The sequence below is a fragment of the Amia ocellicauda genome, chromosome 9 (genome assembly GCF_036373705.1).
Source record: "Amia ocellicauda isolate fAmiCal2 chromosome 9, fAmiCal2.hap1, whole genome shotgun sequence".
Lineage (NCBI taxonomy): Eukaryota > Metazoa > Chordata > Actinopteri > Amiiformes > Amiidae > Amia > Amia ocellicauda.
In genome coordinates, this window is record NC_089858.1 from 6,268,095 (window position 1) to 6,294,098 (window position 26,004).

Below are 26,004 nucleotides of genomic sequence, written 5' to 3' on the forward strand. Positions count from 1 at the left end.
GAGGTGTGCCGACAGTGCTGGTCTCTTTAGCACAAGGATAGATCATTATATCAATGTGATGACATTTCAATCGAGGTGCAATGCCCATGTGCATTCGTCTCTGAAGAAAAGAAACACGCTCATATTATTACTGCGGTAAGTCATGATCATTTGAAACGACACCCCGAGTCGTAGATGGACAGTGTTTTCTAGTGCACTATGTGTATGGTGTCAGGAAGACGTGAGATTTAGGGTTTCATGGTTAGCTGAGCAGAGTTTGAACCATATTTTAGTACTGAGCTAAAGCCTGTAATGGTTAGAATATACCACTATGTTATCAGTTTGCGTAAGCCTATCTTTTTTTTCTCGACAGCAGTTGATTCTGTTAAATGCTATCGGTCCTGTGTGAAATGTTCCACAATAAGACATTATTAACCTTGATTATGATTCCAAACCTGATGTCCTATTGCTTGATAGTTGTAGCTGAAATTCCTTAATTGTTGCTGTGGGACAGGGGATGTCAAATGCAACAGACCCCTCACCCAAGCTGTTACTTTCTTAAGGTGCTTTATATTGCTCATATAGACTCCTCATCAAAATAGTTCTGAGCAATCTTTATCTAATGATAATGCCTTTGTTGTCTGATACTTTGCTTTGCTCTTTTCGCCGACTTGATATACGTGCCATTCAGACCTGCCAGGCAATTAGAAACCTGTGTGTCACATTTTCTCAGAAGTGCCCTGGATATGGGCTAATATATTGAGTCCTAGCTTGTTCCATCATCACACTCATCTCTGTGGATACGGGCTACCCATAATGCTATGTTTCCAGTGAAGAGATGTCCTTTTTCAAGCATTAGCCTCCAGACTGAGGTGGGAAGTGCCAAACTGAGGATTATACCCTAATAAGGAAGAGCTGAGCTGTTACCGTGGAAACCCAATACTTCTCAGGCTCATGAAGATGTCTATATATATATATATACACTCACCTAAAGGATTATTAGGAACACCATACTAATACTGTGTTTGACCCCCTTTCGCCTTCAGAACTGCCTTCATTCTACGTGGCATTGATTCAACAAGGTGCTGAAAGCATTCTTTAGAAATGTTGGCCCATATTGATAGGATAGCATCTTGCAGCTGATGGAGATTTGTGGGATGCACATCCAGGGCACGAAGCTCCCGTTCCACCACATCCCAAAGATGCTCTATTGGGTTGAGATCTGGTGACTGTGGGGGCCAGTTTAGTACAGTGAACTCATTGTCATGTTCAAGAAACCAATTTGAAATGATTCGACCTTTGTGACATGGTGCATTATCCTGCTGGAAGTAGCCATCAGAGGATGGGTACATGGTGGTCATAAAGGGATGGACATGGTCAGAAACAATGCTCAGGTAGGCCGTGGCATTTAAACAATGCCCAATTGGCACTAAGGGGCCTAAAGTGTGCCAAGAAAACATCCCCCACACCATTACACCACCACCACCAGCCTGCACAGTGGTAACAAGGCATGATGGATCCATGTTCTCATTCTGTTTACGCCAAATTCTGACTCTACCATCTGAATGTCTCAACAGAAATCGAGACTCATCAGACCAGGCAACATTTTTCCAGTCTTCAACTGTCCAATTTTGGTGATCTTGTGCAAATTGTAGCCTCTTTTTCCTATTTGTAGTGGAGATGAGTGGTACCCGGTGGGGTCTTCTGCTGTTGTAGCCCATCCGCCTCAAGGTTGTACGTGTTGTGGCTTCACAAATGCTTTGCTGCATACCTCGGTTGTAACGAGTGGTTATTTCAGTCAAAGTTGCTCTTCTATCAGCTTGAATCAGTCGGCCCATTCTCCTCTGACCTCTAGCATCAACAAGGCATTTTCGCCCACAGGACTGCCACATACTGGATGTTTTTCCCTTTTCACAGCATTCTTTGTAAACCCTAGAAATGGTTGTGCGTGAAAATCCCAGTAACTGAGCAGATTGTGAAATACTCAGACCGGCCCGTCTGGCACCAACAACCATGCCACGCTCAAAATTGCTTAAATCACCTTTCTTTCCCATTCAGACATTCAGTTTGGAGTTCAGGAGATTGTCTTGACCAGGACCACACCCCTAAATGCATTGAAGCAACTGCCATGTGATTGGTTGATTAGATAATTGCATTAATGAGAAATTGAACAGGTGTTCCTAATAATCCTTTAGGTGAGTGTATATATATATATATATATATATATATATATATAGTGTGTGTGTGTGTGTGTGTGTGTATTTGTATTTGTATTTGTATTTGTATGTGTATGTGTGTTGGGGTATATATAGTGTATGTATAGTTGCTTAAGCTCCAGACAATACAGTATACAAAACCCTATTATCTTCCCAGACGTGTCCAGATTAATGTTCTCTTCCTGCGAAGAGAAGATCTGTTTATAAATAGATTGCAGGTCATCTGGAAATTTCATACCGCAGAACACTATGGTCTCTCCTGTTTTTTTAATGTATCCAGATATGAATGTATTTCCAGGTAGTGAGCCTTCAACAGCGCCATGCAGCGTTCCGTATATCGAGCCGAGTCTGAATATGAGATTTTAAACCTCTAATTCAGTCGAGGCATCAGGTGAAATAGAATGACGTTACAGGACATGCGGGTCTAGTTAATAAATGTCAGCAAAACACCCCAAAGTAAATGATTTTTCCCTTTTTTCTCCTGTGTTTTTAATGCTCTGTCAGGGAGGTACTGCTGATTTTGTGGAATCTGACACTGCTGCCATCGGTATAGTGCTGTGTTAGTCTTGCTTTAGGGAAGAGAATGTATGACCTTCTGCTAAAATTGGTGCCAAGTGACTTAGAGTGAATATGAACGGGGTTGCAACTCTCTGTGCTGATATTATTTTTTTTTATATTAAAACTTGATACAAGAACATAGTACTTCATTAAGCCCCAGAATTTCAATTCAGCAGTTTCACAAAGCAGCACAGTCTGTTCTGGTCCCTAGTTTAATTATTTCTCTACAGGAACGTATTCCTGCTCCACAGTTCTTTGTCTGCAGTCTTCCAATACATTTCTTTGTGTTACAGGGAATGAGAGTATACATTTTAGTACAAAGGGAAAAAAAGGCAACACCACCAAAGAGTAGTGTAGAGCTTTATGTGCTAAAGCAATTTTTCCTGTGTGGTGTGATGCTGGTGCTATCACTCAGTAGAGATTTGAATAGTAAAACTAATATTTGCAATTCCAGTCCAGATTATTTCTTCCTGATGGTATTTACTGGCTTGTCACAGTGATGAACTGATCAAAGTGCCAAACTGCCAGACTAATGAAATTATGGAAAACAGGGCAGGGAGTGTCTGTTCCAGACAGTGATGTACAATAAGAACATGAAGATTTTAATCTACATGTTGTTCACAACAGTCGAAGGGATATGATTGAAAAACACAGGTACAAAATATAGCCTAATACTATCAATGTGCTTTGGGAAAATATCACACAATTGGGGAGGAGATGTTTGGCTTCTTCCACTGACGTGTACATTTATTACACTGACAGACAAAAATGGATAATAAATGTTTGCTGTGAAGCACTTGTTAACAATATATTGAAATAAACACATTTAAAGCAGCTCTCTACAGTGATGTAGAGTATGGCCACTTCTGAGGCTGCAATTATTGGTTTTGTGGAAGCTTTTCCTCAAGAGATGGAACAAAGCTGTATCAATTCAGGCTTTATCAACGGGATTTCATTATAAGAGGATTGATATGTGTAGGAGTGACACTAGCCCCCTGTAACAGGCGTTATTGGAAATCTGAGGAAGCTGACAAGAAGTGGAACAAAATTGCATCTGTTAGTGATTTATTGGTTTGAGTGGTACAAGGAAGGGGTTTTCTTGTTCATAACCCTGCATACAGACCCTTGACTGGTGGCCACTGGAGGTTCACAGCCAGAGTAAAAACAGGACACAATCGTGGACCCCAGCAGTGTCTCCAGCCTGCATTCAATACTTAAAGGAGCTGATTTGAAGAGAATGGTCTGGCGTGTTTGGCAGAAATCCAGAATAACCCACATGCATTCTGTGTGATCCTATTACATCTTTGCTGAGTCTATTAGCCGGTTTCTACAGTCAGGGTAATCCACTGGTGTTAGATTCTGTGTGAGAACTTTTGAAATTAAGCCACTGTTCTTCAACAGATCTTTTAGGTTAATCTCAGTGGATGAATAGGTGTGTAAGGAGGTGTTTTGTCCCTTTGGTCTTTGTTTGTGCAGATAAATGTAGGCCCTCTTCGAGCTTGTAACAGGGAGACGTCCACAAGGGTTGGCCATTGTTTGGCTGTCTATAGGGTAAATACTCCTTTTAGTTTTAAAGCTTTTATTTTGTTCCTGAATCATATCTAATAATTTTTTATTTCTTTTTAAAGATACCACTATGGCGATTATTATACCACTCAGAACAAGCTGCTACCATCGTTAATATGGAGTGTATTGGGACAAGAAATAAAGCAAAAACAAATCTGAATCTTTGTTTTCTGTAAACTGCTTTAATTGAACGAACAAGTACTTCCTCTTCCACGGTTTTCTTGAATGGAAGATTTCCTTTTTAACACCATGAGAAGCGATCTCATGCATAATTCATTGTCTGTTTATTAATTGAAAGGTTTTTAAGTTTTTAGGGCAGTTACATAGAATTCCCTCCTGCTGAAACAGAGTTGTAATCTATGAAGTAGGAACAGCTTGATCAGACTCTGATTTTTAACTACATAATGATCTTGGATACGCAGCAGGTAAAATGTGAGGCGGGTTTCCTATGCTATGGCTTAGTGCATGTATAGGGCGCCCACAGCAGGGTCCAGCACTGTACTGAGAAAATAATTCGTCTCATCTGCTGTCTCAGCATTGTTGCCGCCTTAATTTATTTTCAAGTGAGTGGAATTCCCTTGTGGATCCTTCCTCGGTCTTTGCATACACATGGAAATAAGAATAGGGTCACGCGTCCCCATAAAGCTGAGACGGCTATCTGTTATTGATTTGTAGCATTTGAGGGCTAGAGGGACTGAATGTGTTTTTTTTTTGTTTTTTTTGTTTTTTGTTCCATCGGCCATTTTTCTCAATGCCCCTCATAGACCTGTGATATCCTGTCTTGTTCTTTGATGTACCTTTTAAGACATATGGTGCAACTACAGAAGTGTGTTATCTGCAATACAGTTTCACCGATGACCTCAGTTCTGCAGACACTGCTATCACGTTTCTTTTAGGAATGGTTGCTCCTTTCTGGTTTTACCAATTTGTAAGTTTCTTAATTCTCTAATGAATACCGGCCATTCAAGTCTTTCTGTTGACAGTTCTCTCTATCCTGGTGATTTCTGCCAAGGATACATTTAGTCATGGAAAAGGATGTCAGATATTTTAAGTACTCCCTGTTCCAATGGGATATGGAGTGAATACATCGAGTTTCTGTCCTTAATTTGAACAATAAGGCTATCACATTCCATGACTACACTGATTTAGCTGAAATAAAGTTACTTTCTTTGTCATAACAAGATCAGTACTATTTTATTTTGTTCATGTAATGTTTTAATTCGTGACTACTCACAGTTATAAAGATCATCCCAGTTCTAATTTGTATTCTAAACAAGTGTACTTCCAAAAACCACTATAGTTGTTCTCGGTACTTAAGGTCAAACACATCCCTGTAGTAAAGGTTTTGGACCAACACGTCCAGACATTAAATCCTGAGATCTGACTTTTTTTTTTGGAAGATTACTTTGAAGTTTACATGGAGGATATTTGGCTGTGAAACAAGGTACTATAATTTAATCTCCCAGAATTGTCATCGGAATTCATAGGGCCAGTCAAGAAAGGAATGAATTTCAAGGTTAAAAATGTGAGTAAAATGCATAAAATACATTATCTATATAAAGACTTCAAAGTGAAACCAAAAGTGTTTTTTGGGGCTCTTATGACATCTGTCAATGTCTACTTTCAGAAAAAGTGACTACTATTTCTAACAACAGTTCATGCATGTCCTCTATCATATATATATATATATATATATTTAAAAACTCTGTATTGTATCTGTATGGACACTGAGTGAATGGACATATTTTACATTGTTCATTTCTTCACAATTGTATTCAAAACGTTTACATGCATGCAGTCTAGAGCAGAATTCTGTCAACCATTGGTGATCATTTATACCTTAAAAATCTATACATTATCGAAATATACCTATATACCTTCCAATTTTAATGCCTGCAACTTGTATACCAATTAAAAAGCTATACAGATCTAATCGGAAACCACAAAACCACAGTTTTGACTTTAGTCTCTTTCAGAAGATTAAGTTTATGCTACAGATTTTGTGATTGCAGCTGGCCTCAGTCCTAATTCATGCAATCTTTATCCAGCTGCACTTGTTCCCACTCATCAACATTACCCCACATTTGTTTAATAGTGAGGAGAATCAAAATGAGTGCTAATGCTAACAAGGCCTTTATTCCAGTCTGTTAACTTTTATAGCATGCCTTTTTTTTCTCCTCCTATGTATCCCAATGATGGACTATTTAACTATGACACCAGAACAAATGTCTCTCATGTCTTGCTCTGCCAGAGTAGCAAGAGCCATCTCTTATTTCCCTGCTGCTGTCCATTACTCAAAGCAGATGCCACTGCTACAGAGCAAGTTATATTTTATGGAGGGATGTGCCATTGACACGGAAGGCAACCAGACACTGCCGGTGCAACAGTCCTGCTCTGCCAGTGGATTTCCAGTCCAAATGCAGCATGATCGATTCTACTCTGGGCTCCTCGGCTGAGGCGGGCTGCATCTCTCCCAGAGGAAGGTTATGGTCACTGACTGGCCAAGAAAGTGCAGGTTAAAAGCCAACTATCTCATTCACAGAAGAGAGCATGTTGTTTACAAAGCTGCAGAGCACTAGAAATAACTGATGCCTGCTGCGTACTAGTTTAACAGTTGATTTATCGTTGAATACCAAGACTAGTAATTATCGCAGTTTGAAAGTATTACTCATCTGTTACATGTCAATTGTAAACAGATTGTGAGATCATGTTTAAACAGTTACACTTTTACCTTTTAGGCTTTGAAAGTAATTTTAAGGAAGGATACATTTTAAGGAACCTTTAAGATACCTATACAGTTATGTTAAAACTTTAAAGATGCAAACCTTGCAAAGAGAAAATTAGGGTATTTAAAAGTGTGTGTGTGTGTGTGTGTGTGTGTGTGTGTGTATATATATATATGTATGTATGTCTGTATGTATGGATATGTGGTTGAAATGGATTTATTCCTGGGAATTGCATCCCGTGAAGACACACCCTGGAAACCATATAATAACAGAGCTTTTCAATTGGCTAATTCCTGAATGGTACATAAATACAATGCAGTTTTATAAATGCAGGCAAAAACGTATGGATCTACATCATTTAAAAACTGAACATATTTTAAATGATGAGCTCTATGAATTTTAATGCTTGATTTTCCCCCTTAAGTGTTATTCCACTGTCAGGCAATGCGGTAACCCCCTGCAGTGACTCCCCAACTCAGATGGGTCCTCGGTGTGTCTGAGGGATTCTACCATTAGGAAAGTGATTTCAAGCCCTGCACACTTTCCCCATTTCAGTGCTGAAGTACTTACACCTGTAAAGTGCAAACCAATTGTACCATAAACTTCCATTTCATAACTTAAACTGCAACACAAATTACTCTGTCTCTCTAATTTGTGAAAAGTGACAGGCCTGCTAAACACGTTTGATTAAACACCTCTTTGTAATTCTGCTTTCCACCCCCAAGGGGAAGGTGTCATTCCTAAAGTCTGAAAGAGGCTTTCTTAGTCTTAGCAGAGACCACTCAGTCAGTATTTTGTTAACAAATAAAAGCTTTCAATCTCAGCCAAAATGCATTGCACAGACCATTTATATACAGTGAGGGAAAAAAGTATTTGATCCCCTGCTGATTTTGTACGTTTGCCCACTGACAAGGAAATGATCAGTCTATAATTTTAATGGTAGGTGTATTTTAACAGTGAGAGACAGAATAACAACAAAAAAATCCAGAAAAACGCATTTCAAAAAAGTTATAAATTGATTTGCATGTTAATGAGGGAAATAAGTATTTGATCCCCTATCAATCAGCAAGATTTCTGGCTCCCAGGTGTCTTTTATACAGGTAACGAGCTGAGATTAGGAGCACTCTCTTAAAGGGAGTGCTCCTAATCTCAGCTCGTTACCTGTATAAAAGACACCTGTCCACAGAAGCAATCAATCAATCAGATTCCAAACTCTCCACCATGGCCAAGACCAAAGAGCTGTCCAAGGATGTCAGGGACAAGATTGTAGACCTACACAAGGCTGTAATGGGCTACAAGACCATCGCCAAGCAGCTTGGTGAGAAGGTGACAACAGTTGGTGCGATTATTCGCAAATGGAAGAAACACAAAATAACTGTCAGTCTCCCTCGGTCTGGGGCTCCATGCAAGATCTCACCTCGTGGAGTTTCAATGATCATGAGAACGGTGAGGAATCAGCCCAGAACTACACGGGAGGATCTTGTTAATGATCTCAAGGCAGCTGGGACCATAGTCACCAAGTAAACAATTGGTAACACTACGCCGTGAAGGACTGAAATCCTGCAGCGCCCACAAGGTCCCCCTGCTCAAGAAAGCACATGTACAGGCCCGTCTGAAGTTCGCCAACATCTGAATGATTCAGAGGAGAACTGGGTGAAAGTGTTGTGGTCAGATGAGACCAAAATCGAGCTCTTTGGCATCAACTCAACTCGCTGTGTTTGGAGGAGGAGGAATGACCCCAAGAACACCATCCCCACCGTCAAACATGGAGGTGGAAACATTATGCTTTGGGGGTGTTTTTCTGCTAAGGGGACAGGACAACTGCACCGCATCAAAGGGACGATGGACGGGGCCATGGCCTCAGCCAGGGCATTGAAAATGGGTCGTGGATGGGTATTCCAGCATGACAATGACCCAAAACACACAACCAAGGCAACAAAGGAGTGGCTCAAGAAGAAGCACATTAAGGTCCTGGAGTGGCCTAGCCAGTCTCCAGACCTTAATCCCATAGAAAATCTGTGGAGGGAGCTGAAGGTTCGAGTTGCCAAACGTCAGCCTCGAAACCTTAATGACTTGGAGAGGATCTGCAAAGAGGAGTGGGACAAAATCCCTCCTGAGATGTGTGCAAACCTGGTGGCCAACTACAAGAAATGTCTGACCTCTGTGATTGCCAACAAGGGTTTTGCCACCAAGTACTAAGTCAAAGGGGTCAAATACTTATTTCCCTCATTAACATGCAAATCAATTTATAACTTTCTTGAAATGCGATTTTCTGGATTTTTTTGTTGTTATTCTGTCTCTCACTGTTAAAATACACCTACCATTAAAATGATAGACTGATCATTTCTTTGTAAGTGGGCAAACGTACAAAATCAGCAGGGGATCAAATACTTTTTTCCCTCACTGTATATATTTTTTATTTTCCCTTAAAAAAAAAAGAAAATACTGAAAAATCTTTCATAATCAAATCACCCACTAAGGGTGGTTGTCATGCATGTCCTCCAGAGCTCGTTCCTGTAAATCATAATTCAGTCAGATTTTACAGGCAGATTCTCAGTACAATCTGTCCAAGACTAATGATATGTTTCAGTGGTAGATGGCAGATAATTCACAACTACCTCCCTGCTTTTGCAGGCTGGAGTGCTCTCACGCTGTAACAAAAGCTGTCATCCCCCTCTCTTACTCTCTCCATGAAATCACACAGACCTGGGAACATGTTTGGAACGGGCCTTCTGGGATATTACAGTCTAATCAGGTCTGCATTGTGTGCTTTTGTTACACAAACAGAAGTATCCTTTGGAGGTGCATTGCTTCACCTTAATGGGGATAACACTCATTAGGCAATGCACTGTGAACCTCCTGTACTTTACACACATGACTTAGGAATATAGTTGTATAATATGTGCTTAGACCTCAGGTTTGAATTGCCGTGACAGGTTGTCCGATACACACAACCCAGAAGAGGTAGTTGTGTGGGTGGGAGTCTTTAAAATGCCCGGGGGGTTTTGTGCACTCTTTGAAGTCTGGGATAGTGACATCAGAGGAACGGGGTCAGGCTCACAGTGCGCTCCGTAACGCATCCCTTATTCCTACACCGGCTCATTTCTGATCTCTTGCCGGCTATGATGAAATAGAAATAGAAAAACCGAACCACATGTACAGAAAGAAATGTTACACTAATTGAGAGAGAGTGTGTTAGTGGCAACAGATGTTTCCAATTCTGTTTGTGATTCAGATGCTCTCATACGTGCCTCAGTTGAGAAAAGGTCTTTGTGAAACTCACCATTAAAAAATGAAAGGCTTGGCCTGCTTTGAAATGCTTATGAAACGGCAGCCTTTAAAGCTGTTTTACGCTCTGGCACAAAGAGCCCATACTGTACACAAGGGTATAAGAGGATTGACTAGGAGGCAGTGTGTGAATTATGGTAAAGATGTCTATGAAAGGAATGCAGTTGAGGAAAATCCACATTTTACATCTGATGTGTGGTAATTATTCATGGGAGATCAGTGCTGTAGGACATGTGTTTTTCATGCCATTGGATTACCACTACGTGAACACATGTCAAATATACACATGAATTTCTTGGACATGTTTCCAATATCATTTATTGGCCTATACTATACCTTATCTTATTATTCTCCCATGAACAGAATTCTGAGCTTAATACGTGCAGAAGTTATTATAGGACGGAACCTACGCTGTAGTTGTTAATGTCCATACCTTTTAAAGATTATCACTGTGCATTATATTTCTAGAATGATGCCGAATTTAAGAGCAGCTTGATGCCAAGCCAGAGATATACTTAGCACTGAGGTATTGGCAGCAAATGTGATTCAAGGATTAGGTCGTGCTCCTTAATCGCTGTGGAGTAAAATAATAAACATACCTATTTGGAATTTGGGTAATGGGAATATTTTTATGTTTATCTCTATCTATCGTGATGGGTCCGTGGGCCTGGGGTTGTCACAGGAACCTGGTTATAAGCCTCATGTTTTTGTTTTTTCATTCAAGCACTCTGGTTTTGATTATTTTTAAGTGGAGTATGAATGTCTCTTTACTTCAAAGTAAACCTTGATTTCACGGCATAAAATGTAATGAAACAAGTAGAGATTAGACTGAGAGTCTGTGAAGGAATTCTAACACTGATGTACTCATTTCCTTGATTACTTTTTCCTCGCTCATTACAAAGACTGTACGTTTGTTTTTGTGTGTTTTCGTGTGAAACTTTCGTTAGGGCTTGTATCTTATTTAATCAAATTCTCACTTGCTCTAAGAAATCAGTTAAATCCCCAGTTACCTAAAACTTGTGGTAATCCTCCAAAGACATTCATTCAACCAATTTCTTTCCATTATTTCCTGGAAAGAATACTGGATAATGTATTTTGGAGAATTTTAAAATATTATTTATTGATTAAATTTTTTTTTGTATTTTGCTATGAATTGTAATTTCATAACTCATAAGTAGAAACTTAGTAAATACTTTTCTTTTCAGATGGGAGATAATTTATGTTGTTCATGTTTTTTCTCTTGCAGTTCTGGGATTTGTTCGTGCAAAACAGGAGTGTACGGCCCGAAATGTGACGAGTGCCAGCCGGGCTATTTTCGGTTCAGCAGCACCGGATGTCAACCCTGCCAGTGTAACAATCACTCCACAAGCTGCCACCCTCAGTCCGGTAGGTGATGTTTTGTGCCTGATCCCCTCTTTCTCCCTCGCCCTCAGTCTTGCCTCTGACTTCTTCATACCTCAAATAACTGTCCGTCAAACCCAGAAGAACCTCACCGTTATTATTGTTATTTACAATTGTTTCCTTTGTGTTTCTTTCCAGGGGGGAGGGAAGAAGAATACCAATGTTAGAAACATTGTGAACCATTTCCACACACATCCATTTAGCCTCGGGTACACCCAGTGGATGTGTGGATAACCTTGAAAAGATACTGTAGGGTGCAGTATTTTTTGTTTTAATTTGGCTAATGGCAGATCTATCGAAATAATCTGCAATAGTCATTTTTTTTAGCATACACAATGCTGGATGTTAGGCAGTGATCCATTTAATTGGCAGTATATGAACAGATTTTTTTTTTTGGAATTCATTGGGACAAACTGTCCTTTTTTATCAGAGGCTTCCTTTGATATAGTACGTAGGGCAAAGAAAATTTGATTTGAATTCAGAATGCATTATTTCCCCATACAGCACACGACCATCAGCATAATTTGCTCCCCTTCTGATGAGTTTCCTCAGTTATAGGTTCAATCTGGGTATTCAGGAGAGATGGACTGATATTACAGGTTCAAATCGGACAAGAACGGATAGTCCTGTTTTATTATCGTTAAACGTCGTGTGTCAGCTCACCGTATGACAGATCTGTTAGGTGGGGAACACGATTAGCCACTAATTCTCACTTCCTAAATACTTTAATAGCTTAATTATTCTTTATCAACCTAATGGGATGCCTGAACCTGACATCTGGTGGCAGTTGTATTAAATGGCATCAGCAGACCAGACTCTGGCAAGGGCCCTTTTCTCAGTGTAAATGAGGCAGAAGTATTTTATTAGTGAAAAGCAAACAAAATAAATTAAGCCTCTCCCTATGACCATTCGTGAGATCTGTACAGTTTCTTATACTAAAATATGTAATAGCTTGTAATCTTTACAGTTTCGTATACCAATTAAAACATGTTCTAGTAGTCAATGCCATATACACATAGCTGCGTGCGTGTGTTTATACCCACAGTATAATATATAGTATATATGTCAACCTGCCTCACTGACTGATAACTGATGCACTTTTAGCTCTCTTGGAAAGTACATCACAACTGTTCTCACCTAGTGGAGCATAAGTAAAGCAAATGGGAGCTTCAAAGGTGGTCAAATTTGATTTTGGGGGGGCTACAAAACCTAAAAACATTTAGTTTTTGTTCCTGTGGTACCTCTGATTTTGCCTGCCTGTTTCTCCATTCAGGTGGCCAGATTTTTCTTCATGAAAAGCAGACAGGACAGCATGATTTCCATGATTTTGAGGCTCTAATTAATAGTGCTTTGGCAATGGCAGCTCGGCGTATCTCCGGGAGCCTGCCGCGTGCTCCTGCGAATGGGAAGCTACTGTTGCATAGCATTGTACGATGACCATCCTTCAATTAAATCTGAAATTATAATTCTGGCTACAGGCTACAACTCTACTTTAAAAGATAACCAAGGTCTAACTCGGAGTGTAGCTGGGAGCTTCCGATTAAAGCTGAACGCAGCGATGGCGAATAAACCACCTTGCAAGAGCGCAGACACAGCGTATAATTAATGCTTAGCCAGTTCAATTAACCCAGGAATGCAGCGAGTCATTTTTATGAGCTTATCATAAAGACAAGATGAATTATGATCTCGAGTTTTAGAACAGCTCCTAAAATAAGATAGCGTTTTAAGCAGCATCATCTGCCTTAAATTGAAGCTTTTATATCGGTTACAGACCGCAAAGCATATAGTGAGGTCTGCAACACTGACTTTTTAAAGGTCATGCAGTTTTACTCTGTCATTTCATTGTTCCTCTTGTGCTTCCCTAAAACACACACACACACACACGTTACATACACTATTTTTTTATTTTATTTTTTTAATAGAACTTCCATATGTCCTCTGCTCTGTTTTGGCCACATTTTGTTTTTTACTCTAAATGATATCCAGTACTAATGTACACAATAAGCTTAACAATTAATGTTGGATCACCCCCTACAATTGGGCAAAAGTGGTTGTTAACCCTACCTTTATTTAAGAAATATAAGTATTTTAAGAGACAACGATCATGGTACGAAAGTCATCAGGATCAAAGTGAAATATGAAACAACAAATCAAATGTATAGTAGTTCAATCAGTGCATTGGATTTAAAGAAATAAAGAAAATATAAAACACACAACTCACTGTCTTCGTAATTCGACTGCATACATGATCACACAATACAGATAGTATAACTCCCAGGGCTAGGAACATGCTTCATTTTGTTTAAATAATGTATGAGGATCATATTTCATATTTCAGTAGCGAGGCTGTAGTTAGGGATGTATGTTATTAATTCGAGCTTGTTTCTGCCAATATTCCATGAATGTCATTAATATATTACACACTTGCACATTTGGCTTCACACCACAAAAATGGTCAAACCAAGATCTGATAATCTACTTTTAATCTAGTTAAAATATACACATAGGGGGGGGAAAGAAAGTAATAAAACCACGAATTAATGAATTCACAAATATAGAAATAATAGTTTAATACATATACAACATATCCTTTGACAGTTGTAATTTTTCTTTAACAAACACCTCTCTTTGGGATGCAAAAGAAGAACTGTTTCCCGGCTTGATTAATTAACCCCTTGTGCCGAACTGTTTTCAGCACTCTGTCACTGTCTATGTTGATGAGTCATTGCTGGGTCTTTATGGAGAAGCGGCACAGAGCCTCCAATCAGCTCACAGGGAAGTGTGGCGGGGAGATAAGTGACAGCCACACAATCTACACGGCCGAGCTGAGCATTGTTTCTGAAAATTGATTTCTCATTTCAAATGTGGAGAAATCTGTGACAGGAAAATGAACAGCCTCAAAAAATAATAATTTTCTTTCATAGCATTCGTGACTATATCCGCTTTCTGCATGATGCACAAGGGCATGCCACTAGAAATGGGTGTGTTTGTGTGTGCTCCATTTTATGCCTAGTGCTGTGTTAGTTTTATTGATAAGGCAGTTTTATTTCATATTTAATGGAATGTTCTGGAAGTCTATATTTCAACCTAGATTGTACAGTATAGGGTGTGTATAGTATCAAGGAACAGGAGGCTATAGCCTGGAGAGATGATTAAAAAAGATAACCTTTTAGAGGAGATGGCTTTTCTGAGCATAGATAGATATCAGACAAAGTTACATCTTTCCATTGGATTGATTAATTATACAGATGGTTTAAAGATACGTTGCTTTTCACGTTGATGTACTAATTAAAAAAACAACTTGATATGCTATTTGCATAAAGTATTCTTTGTTTTATCTCGTCTTTTGACGGGCATCTAAAACTGTCAGTCTTTTCAGGCACCACCAAATAGGGTTATTGCCCCGTAGTTAATTAAAACTAATTTCTTAATCTTTAATAACAAATCAGTAAATAATTAATTTCACTGTAATGGGTTTACCGTCAAGGTGACCAATGACTGATGAGGTGCTCTGTATTATAAGGGAGAGCCTGTTCCTCAGATGGACTCCTGCAATCAATACAACTTTCCTTTTCTGTTTTTTTTTTTTTCTTGTTGTTGTGAGTGTGCTGCTCCTGACAATCAGAAGCAACTCTGCTGTCTGGACCAGTGTGAGCTGAACTAACAAAACTGACGGCTATTTTGCTCATTGGCTTGTCCAGCTGTTGGTTTGGGCCTGATGTTTTTTTTTTTTTTTTTTAAACTGATATCCTTCGTCCCCACGTGTGTTGTCAATTCACTCTTAGATTTAGCTCTGACCATGTAGATCTGTAGTCTCCCACAGCAGGCATTAACGTCACAGAAATCTAACTTGTATATAAAATTATACCTGAAATACAATGTACTGTTATTTTGTATAATGGTGTAGTTTGTGGATTATTCACCTCTTCTCTCCTTTGTTTGGTAACTGATTTTACGCGTACTCAACATCTGACAGTGCTGAAATCTCGGTTCGTTTCAATGGACTTATTCGTTTTTATGCTTCAGGTTCATACATATAAATTAAATATTAAAAGTAATACATTTCAAAGGCAAAGGTTTATCACCTTGTGTAGTGTCCCAGAGGAATCATTGTTGTTTGTTTTCGAACCAAGTCTCTCCTGTCCTTCTGTTTGTATACCTTTCAATATATAGCTTTAATCCTTCATCTTAGTATATATAGGAAGTGGTAGACATGCTCCATCCAGTGGGGTTTGTGGTGGAAATGAGCTTTCTCACCTTTCAGCACAGAGCAAATGAATCACTGTAGGCGTTAAGAATCAAGGACTAGTTGTATAAGAAGTGACATTTCCAGATGCCTAATTGAGAAACATAACTATCTGCCTGTGTGAATTAAAGTCAAACAAAATAAGGGGGATAAAATTGATTGATAAGATCGTGATAAGATTTGATCATTAAGCAGTACCACTTTTCATTATATTGTGTTTTGACAAAAAAGAAAAGAACACAAATTCCATGATGATATAGCTGTCCTTTTTTAACACAAGCATATTTCTGATTCAGGGATTTCTACAGCAGCATTCACTTCAGGGACCTTCCGCACGGTTCACTTTGTGCAGATTCATCACTAAACACCAACTCATTTTCTTCCATGCAATATGTTATGCAGCGGAAAACAGAATTGTGTGCCTAAACATTGCTCACCAGATTGTTAAAATGTTTCATAAGCAAACACAATGTGAAAACGGTATGCCATTTTTTAAATTATTATTATTATCAGCTTTCTAGCTCAGTCATATTTTCAATCCTGTGGTTTTAGGAAAATGTAAAATCCTCAGTCAGCTTCTGTGAGCCCCGACTGGGTGTTCTTCCCAGATAAGAGCTCTGGTCTCTAGCATATGGTGTGTTCATTTTAACAATGTCAAGAAAATAAACTGCTTTCCTAATCCTGCCAAAAATGAACAGGTCAGCTTTTTGTATTTGAAAACAAAAATAGTGTGTGCGCGCGTGTGAGTGCGTGTGAGATGGAGAGAGAGACTATTGACAGGTCAGCTGACAAAGGGACTCGGGTCTAAGACGCCCTGTCACGAGCAGCCTGTGAGTTGGGGCTCTGTGCCCTCAATGAAACAGAGAGAGAGGGAGGTTGGGCAGCAGAAATATAATTTGTCAGCCTTTCCACTTCTAAACCAGACTATTAACCTTTCCAGGGATAAATGGCAATAAATTAGTTTTTTTGTGGATTGTTTTTGAAAATGTGAGACATACATTTTTCTGTAGGGGATTGTGGTGGATTCGCAACATTAGACACAATTAGAATTGCTTGGAAGACGCTCATCCATTTCTTCTGGAGACTATGAGAATATTCTTGAAATCTTATTCTTGAATAAGAGACATCCACATCTGTACATCCAAAGTGTTATTCTGATTTAAATTACATGACCTTCAACTTGAATATTAACTCTGCTGGTACAGTATTTATCTGGTCACCTGGTGTTTCCGCTTGCTAAATAAATCACAGTCTACGAACCTCATGTTAGCTACTGCATTCTTTCATTATCACTTGTTGAAGGTTAGACATACAGAAGGCTTTTCCTAGTGTTTTCTTATTACACTCTTTGTATTATATCCCCTCACAACCATATACTACATCTCATTGACGGAGTGTAACGGGCTCGTTGTGTACACAAGCTGGCTGCAGTGACATGACCTCTTTGTGAAATCAGTGAAGTGTATAAACCTACAGCATCGGGAGACCGGTCTTTTGTCGTAGCAGGTTTACGCTCCATTGGGTGAAGGTGTGTGGTGCTGGTTCGGTATCGGCAAGGTTTGAATCCCAAGCCGGGGGCTATGACCTTTGACCTGTGATCAACAGCTTTACAATGGTAATTATTGAAATTGAAATAGACCTTTTTCTGTCTACAGAAGAACAACAGCTAGGAGATAGCCAGAGGAGGGAGCAGACAGATCATTACTTAGCAGATATACCATAGTGTTTAAGCTGCATATCCCCATGCTGCCCTTGCCTTCAACCAACATGCAGTCCATGTCATTGCTCTTATTATTCTGCCGCTCTGCATATTGTCTCCCTTGTTTTTCCAGAAATTTTATTTTCCTGTCCTTCAGGCACTGAGGCAGTGAAGTTTGGGAGTGAACGTGGGTTCAAAGGAAGGTTGTGTTTTAACTGATAGCGACACAGAGGCTAATTGGATTAAGATCTCCTTCCAAACAGATCAGTCCTGTTTTTCTAATGATGCACAATGGCTGCTCATGCACTTTGGGAGGCAGGGGTGTTACACAACCTGGCCCGCCCGCCGATTGTGCAGCAAAGCAGTCCTGCAGAGAGGGGAGGCCCAAGTTCCTTGGCAACAGGCAAGAAGGGGAGAGAGAGGAGGGGATGTGTTCGTGTAAGAGCAGCTTTTATTCCAGGACATTAGGCAGTTCATTGTAAAGGTGGGGAAACCGAGTCATTCAAGCATGGGTTGTGTGCAGTGGCTTAGGATTCCCTCCTTCAGCACACCTCTGGGGTGGATTTATTTGTCCTTTCTGTAGCAAAATCGCTCTCTACTCCAATTCCTAATTGACTTGCTTTTTTTGAGTTTGTATTGGAAAGCTAGGATGAAAATGCTTCAGTACTTTTCTACAAAGGCTTTGAAATGGAGGCAAGGTTTCCTTTGGACATATCCGTTACAGGGATATGATTAGGACTGAATCAAACATAATTAAAAATGGCAAATATTTGTATTCACCTCAGTTTTTGACGACACTGAGGCCACACACAAACAAAATGTTTGTAGTTTATCCAAAGTAGTTACTGTGTTAGTTACCATAGTTTATACCTGCATGTGGCGAACTCTTTCAATTTCTATTAGAATCTGAAAGAAGACACTTAAAACCTGTGTGGTTAGGTGTCAATTTAATTGAAGTGACTCTTTGTTAAATTCCACTCCACAGGATTTCAAGAAGCATATATCGGGCATCACTTTTTCAGGGGTTATAAAGATCTAAATTGAATGATATGGTATGTAAGCTAAATGAAAAGTGTGTGATTTAATTGAACATTCAATGTCAGTGGTTTACCTTGATATACAGCTAAATATGGACCACATTTGCAGTCCATAGCAATTCTAGAGGCTAGATCCCTCTTGTACATGTTGTAATATTCATGTTCAACCCAATCCTTGAATGCTGAGGGTTTATAGGTTCATGTAAACCATGACCTGCTCAGTGAGGAAAATGTGAGAAAAGGAAAACTAATAGTTATTTTTTTAAGCGACTGGCGGTGCAAGTCATTTGAAAACAAGGACAGACAAAGGACTACAGTCAGACATGCCTGTTTTGTTCACATCTGCCTTTTAGTGTTTAGGAGTCCTTTACTGCTTGAGTGAAAAGGTTGTTTTACAAGTGACATAGTAGTGTTTACCATACAGCAGGCGTTAACCAACTCATGTTCATAACAAACAAATTACCTTTTGCTGATGATTTAAAGGCCCACTCCATTCACATTAATTTGGGGATTTAGAGGAGGGCAGTGGATAATAGTAACACAATTCCAGTAGAATGATTGAGAAATGTCATTGAACATTTTGAAATTAAGCTCCCATCTCATATTTACACCAAATGACAGTAAAGTTTAAACAGTCAGATGTGCAGAGAAAATTGAAATCTCCACAATGCGTGACTCGATGCTCCACGAGGTGCTCTTTTCCAAATCTTTCCATCTGCCAACCAGAATCTGGCAAGCTGTTATCAGATGTGGACTGCTTACACTTACTAGGCTGCTTAATTTACTTACATTGGCATATGCTGTCCACAGGCTACTTTTTAACACCCCCCTCCCGTATGCATTGCAAAAAAAAGACATTGTAAGAAAACTGACAGGAATTTTGTATTCTGACCCATCTTGCCTTTTTTCCGGTGCGATGCTTGTACACCGGAATTCCAAAGGCATTCGGAGTCTAACAAAGAAATACCCCGATGGCAGTTTTGACAGCGCTTCTTGTTTCAGCTCGGAGAACTGTGATGCCTGCCTTGAATGGTTCCAGTCTGTCCATTTGAACCCTCACAGGCCGCTCACAGGCGAGCCTCGAAAAGGTTAGGCGCAGCAAGGAAATTGCCGTACTCCCTTATTCTTGTGTGAAACGTGAAAGGTGGCATGCAATTAAAAAGCTCACCAGCCCCCTACAGAGACCGACACAATACACGGTGCATAATCAGCATTTAGGAGCTGGAAAGGGTACGCCTAAGTGCATGTGAGTTAAGGAATGCAAAGTATGTGCGAAGTTCGAGGTCTTTAATTGCGTATTTCTTGGCGGAGGTGTCCGGGCAGGCGTGATTTTCAAATCAGTTATTCAACAGATGGAAAACTGAAGGAGCAGTCTGAGTTCAGTTCTAGAGTCAAGTTTAACCACATCCTGTTACAACATCATTGTGATGCATCAATGTTTGGTATTTGGATCCTCCTGCTACATGCTCAGTATGGATCCTCTAACCACACTACAGTTGTGTTATGTTACCTAAACATGATAAGAAATAAAGTGGGGGAAGCACATAGACTAATTAATTAAGATATGATATTGTGGTAGTTGCAAATAATAACAAGAAATTATGTATAATAATGACAAGTAATCGGGAACAGGGAAAGCCTTGTTTAAGGAGCCATATCTTAAGGAGAGACACCACATTTAAACTGTTGGCAGTCTGTGAACATCATTGGCCTTGTAGCTAACCAGCAGTGGGGTCTGGTCTCTCAAGATAGATCAAACACCTGCTACAGGCCATGCTTTTAATTAACCCCAAAAAACAATTAACAGTTTCAAGTCAAGTTTATCTGACTGATCTAGTGAACGTTAAAAACAGGAGGTGAGAAACTGGGGAGAGGAACAATGACAGAGGCTTTCTTCAAGTGGGCTTCTCACTCTCTCCTCTACTTCATGCGTTTCTTTTTCTCCCAAGCAACTCTGATCTCAGTATCATCTCCCTCAGTGCTGAAGATGTTTGAAAGCGTGAAATTAAAGCCCTCAATTCCAGCATGTTACTCATCAGCCATGGCAGCTTTTGATACAGTAATGAAAGTGAATTTTATCATCCCCCACCTTCTAATGGTCTTTAACTCAAGATATCCTCACGTGGTTTGCATTTGCTTGCTGACTAACATAGCGTGCTTGTTTTTCCATTCTCTTTGCGGTGGAATGGGTCTTATTGCTTGTGTCAACAAGGGAGAAGGAAGGAAAGGGCTCTATGAAAGGCAATGCATTTTTGGTATGCTCTTTCCCTGGTATATCTTGTGGTTATTTAAAGGATATGTATTCGTTTAAAAGAGTTTTTCTCACATGTTTTTGGCCCATGGACCACCCAGGTGACAAAACACATTTGCTTACTAGAACATTGCATTTGATGAAGGAATGAAACCATACCTTCTATCACAGTAACAAAGATTACCGTCTGCTCCACTGCCCTTTGTGTGTATATTTTGGTTTTATTTTTTCAATTATTATTAGGCAACTGTTGCCTGCTGCAAATACTTGTTGGGGCATATTTTTCGAAAGGTTTATCTAGCTGTCAAGTGACACATCTCAACCATTGATTTACAGATAGCAGTTTAAACACTGCCGAATTTTAAATGAATTTCTGCCCTTGGGTGCTGAAATTCCTTTTGTATTTATATTTCAATTATTACTGTTGGTTTTCTGAATTTACAATAGCCAGAGGATGTTCTTACAATAAAAAATATATACAGTGAGGGAAAAAAGTATTTGATCCCCTGCTGATTTTGTATGTTTGCCCACTGACAAGGAAATGATCAGTCTATAATTTTAATGGTAGGTGTATTTTAACAGTGAGAGACAGAATAACAACAAAAAAATCCAGAAAAACGCATTTCAAAAAAGTTATAAATTGATTTGCATGTTAATGAGGGAAATAAGTATTTGATCCCCTATCAATCAGCAAGATTTCTGGCTCCCAGGTGTCTTTTATACAGGTAACGAGCTGAGATTAGGAGCACTCTCTTAAAGGGAGTGCTCCTAATCTCAGCTCGTTACCTGTATAAAAGACACCTGTCCACAGAAGCAATCAATCAATCAGATTCCAAACTCTCCACCATGGCCAAGACCAAAGAGCTGTCCAAGGATGTCAGGGACAAGATTGTAGACCTACACAAGGCTGTAATGGGCTACAAGACCATCGCCAAGCAGCTTGGTGAGAAGGTGACAACAGTTGGTGCGATTATTCGCAAATGGAAGAAACACAAAATAACTGTCAGTCTCCCTCGGTCTGGGGCTCCATGCAAGATCTCACCTCGTGGAGTTTCAATGATCATGAGAACGGTGAGGAATCAGCCCAGAACTACACGGGAGGATCTTGTTAATGATCTCAAGGCAGCTGGGACCATAGTCACCAAGAAAACAATTGGTAACACACTACGCCGTGAAGGACTGAAATCCTGCAGCGCCCGCAAGGTCCCCCTGCTCAAGAAAGCACATGTACAGGCCCGTCTGAAGTTTGCCAACATCTGAATGATTCAGAGGAGAACTGGGTGAAAGTGTTGTGGTCAGATGAGACCAAAATCGAGCTCTTTGGCATCAACTCAACTTGCCGTGTTTGGAGGAGGAGGAATGACCCCAAGAACACCATCCCCACCGTCAAACATGGAGGTGGAAACATTATGCTTTGGGGGTGTTTTTCTGCTAAGGAGACAGTACAACTGCACCGCATCAAAGGGACGATGGACGGGACCATGTACCATCAAATCTTGGGTGAGAACCTCCTTCCCTCAGCCAGGGCATTGAAAATGGGTCGTGGATGGGTATTCCAGCATGACAATGACCCAAAACACACAGCCAAGGCAACAAAGGAGTGGCTCAAGAAGAAGCACATTAAGGTCCTGGAGTGGCCTAGCCAGTCTCCAGACCTTAATCCTATAGAAAATCTGTGGAGGGAGCTGAAGGTTCGACTTGCCAAACGTCAGCCTTCGAAACCTTAATGACTTGGAGAGGATCTGCAAAGAGGAGTGGGACAAAATCCCTCCTGAGATGTGTGCAAACCTGGTGGCCATCTACAAGAAACGTCTGACCTCTGTGATTGCCAACAAGGGTTTTGCCACCAAGTACTAAGTCAAAGGGGTCAAATACTTATTTCCCTCATTAACATGCAAATCAATTTATAACTTTCTTGAAATGCGATTTTCTGGATTTTTTTGTTGTTATTCTGTCTCTCACTGTTAAAATACACCTACCATTAAAATTATAGACTGATCATTTCTTTGTCAGTGGGCAAACGTACAAAATCAGCAGGGGATCAAATACTTTTTTCCCTCACTGTATATATGTATATACACTCACCTAAAGGATTATTAGGAACACCTGTTCAATTTCTCATTAATGCAATTATCTAACCAACCAATCACATGGCAGTTGCTTCAATGCATTTAGGGGTGTGGTCCTGGTCAAGACAATCTCCTGAACTCCAAACTGAATGTCTGAATGGGAAAGAAAGGTGATTTAAGCAATTTTGAGCGTGGCATGGTTGTTGGTGCCAGACGGGCCGGTCTGAGTATTTCACAATCTGCTCAGTTACTGGGATTTTCACGCACAACCATTTCTAGGGTTTACAAAGAATGGTGTGAAAAGGGAAAAACATCCAGTATGCGGCAGTCCTGTGGGCGAAAATGCCTTGTTGATGCTAGAGGTCAGAGGAGAATGGGCCGACTGATTCAAGCTGATAGAAGAGCAACTTTGACTGAAATAACCACTCGTTACAACCGAGGTATGCAGCAAAGCATTTGTGAAGCCACAACACGTACAACCTTGAGGCGGATGGGCTACAACAGCAGAAGACCCCACCGGGTACCACTCATCTCCACTACAAATAGGAAAAAGAGGCAACAATTTGCACAAGCTCACCAAAATTGGACAGTTGAAGACTGGAAAAATGTTGCCTGGTCTGATGAGTCTCGATTTCTGTTGAGACATTCAGATGGTAGAGTCAGAATTTGGCGTAAACAGAATGAGAACATGGATCCATCATGCCTTGTTACCACTGTGCAGGCTGGTGGTGGAGGTGTAATGGTGTGGGGGATGTTTTCTTGGCACACTTTAGGCCCCTTAGTGCCAATTGGGCATCGTTTAAATGCCACGGCCTACCTGAGCATTGTTTCTGACCATGTCCATCCCTTTATGACCACCATGTACCCATCCTCTGATGGCTACTTCCAGCAGGATAATGCACCATGTCACAAAGGTCGAATCATTTCAAATTGGTTTCTTGAACATGACAATGAGTTCACTGTACTAAACTGGCCCCCACAGTCACCAGATCTCAACCCAATAGAGCATCTTTGGGATGTGGTGGAACGGGAGCTTCGTGCCCTGGATGTGCATCCCACAAATCTCCATCAACTGCAAGATGCTATCCTATCAATATGGGCCAACATTTCTAAAGAATGCTTTCAGCACCTTGTTGAATCAATGCCACGTAGAATGAAGGCAGTTCTGAAGGCGAAAGGGGGTCAAACACAGTATTAGTATGGTGTTCCTAATAATCCTTTAGGTGAGTGTATATGTGTGTGTATATATATATATATATATATATATATATATATATATATATAATGTATATTTGTGTGTGTGTATGTATTTAAGCAGTGTTGTGTAGAATTATCACAAAAAATTTAATTATACCATCACAGACAGATATTTTGATTAGATTTAGCACAGAGTTTGTGTGTGTTTTGTTTTAAAGAGGACTTCTTTCAGCTGGCAGTTGTTGACAAAGTCAGTCATGACTTCAAGACCAAGAATAAAATTAAATAGATTTGGATGCATACATTAATGAACACACAAACCAGGTCAATTATCAGAAATCAGTCTATTGAATTGCTTGCATCTGTTATTTGAAACAATGTCTTGCGTTACCTTGACTAAAAGGCATCACTGAGATCTTGAGGGTCCAAATCATTCTCCTTTCCAACTGAATACTGTTGAATACGGGTCATCATAGCATCTACTGTTTCAGTGCTACACCAGGTATATCTCCCGGGAGTGCAATACACTCTAATGTGCTTTCAGAAACAAGAAGGGAGGAACCTGCTGTATTAGAAAAGCAATAAATCATGATTTGTTTAAAGAAGCCGGTCTTCAAAGTGCAAATTTTATGAATTGAATAATAGTGAAGCCTATTTCAGTGGCAGAGCTGTGACAAAATAACATGCATGAAACCTAATTGAGCACATCACAAAAACTTCAAGGTTATGTATTTATGTACATACTTAATTCTGTGCTTATATGACTGGGCTGACGAAATATTATACAACCTTTAGGGAAAAAAATAGTTTTACAAATTGCATCTGCATTTTAATAGGGTTGTCTGTAGATATTATTTATATTTTTATGCTTAGTGTCTTTTTGTGTACATTTGCCATTGTATATGTTAAGTAATTGCTTAACGAAGCAAAATCAGAGCACAGCTACTGTCACTTATAATTTATAACTTTGTTTAAATTATTACACAAATAATGTTAAATAAAAGTGCAGTCATTTAAAAACATTTTTCCATTAAGGTAATTGTTATTCACCAAAAACTTGATGTCAGTCCCCAGCTTAGGCCTGGTGCTTATGTTTCAATTGTTTTTTAAATTAAGGTTTGTTTTTGGGAATAATTTAGCATGTCAGCCTAAATTGACTTGTTCAACTTATTTTTAGCTTAAGGCTGTTTTTACAGAATACCTGTGTACTATAATAAATAAACACAGGCATTCTCTTTATCTGTAATATATTTTTCACTCATTAGAATTACATTTACTACAGAAAATGATTTTTTTTCTCTCTCTCTCGGTTCTGTGGAGAATAATAGCGATACATTCTGAGAAAGCAATGTTAACTCTCATAACCTGCTTTACTATCATACATCAAATACACCAATGTTCTCATCACAGTTTAATTGCATATATTTTGAAATAAAAGCCATATAGCCTGCAGCACAACATAAAAATGTCTTAATTTCCCATAGAGAGTGCGATTTCAAATTTGAGACTACATGGTTAGGTGGTTGGTTGTTCGTGGAAAGTGTTGCTGTTATGTAACTTAAAAACACCCCAAACCCGGAATGTGTGGTGGGCTGAAAACACTCAGGACTGGAAACAACCAAGTCAACATCTGCCTACCATTCTAACTGGTGGATTGCAAATACTCCTTCAGAAAATGTTCCCGCATTGTAAAGCAAGGTTCCTTTTAAAAGTGAAGCAGGTGTATTTTTCATAATCCATGTGAACTTAATTTTGCAATTTAGACTTTAGA

The 26,004-nt window shown here is 39.6% G+C and overlaps 1 protein-coding gene across 1 annotated transcript in view; it reads left to right on the forward strand.

The window, feature by feature from the left end:
• Positions 1 to 26,004, forward strand: part of LOC136758466 (multiple epidermal growth factor-like domains protein 9) — a 180,261-nt gene that overhangs the window by 104,185 nt on the left and 50,072 nt on the right. The window contains exon 3 of the mRNA XM_066712846.1: positions 11,580 to 11,719. Coding sequence (XP_066568943.1) covers positions 11,580 to 11,719 — 140 coding nt within the window. The remainder of the gene's footprint in view (positions 1 to 11,579; positions 11,720 to 26,004) is intronic.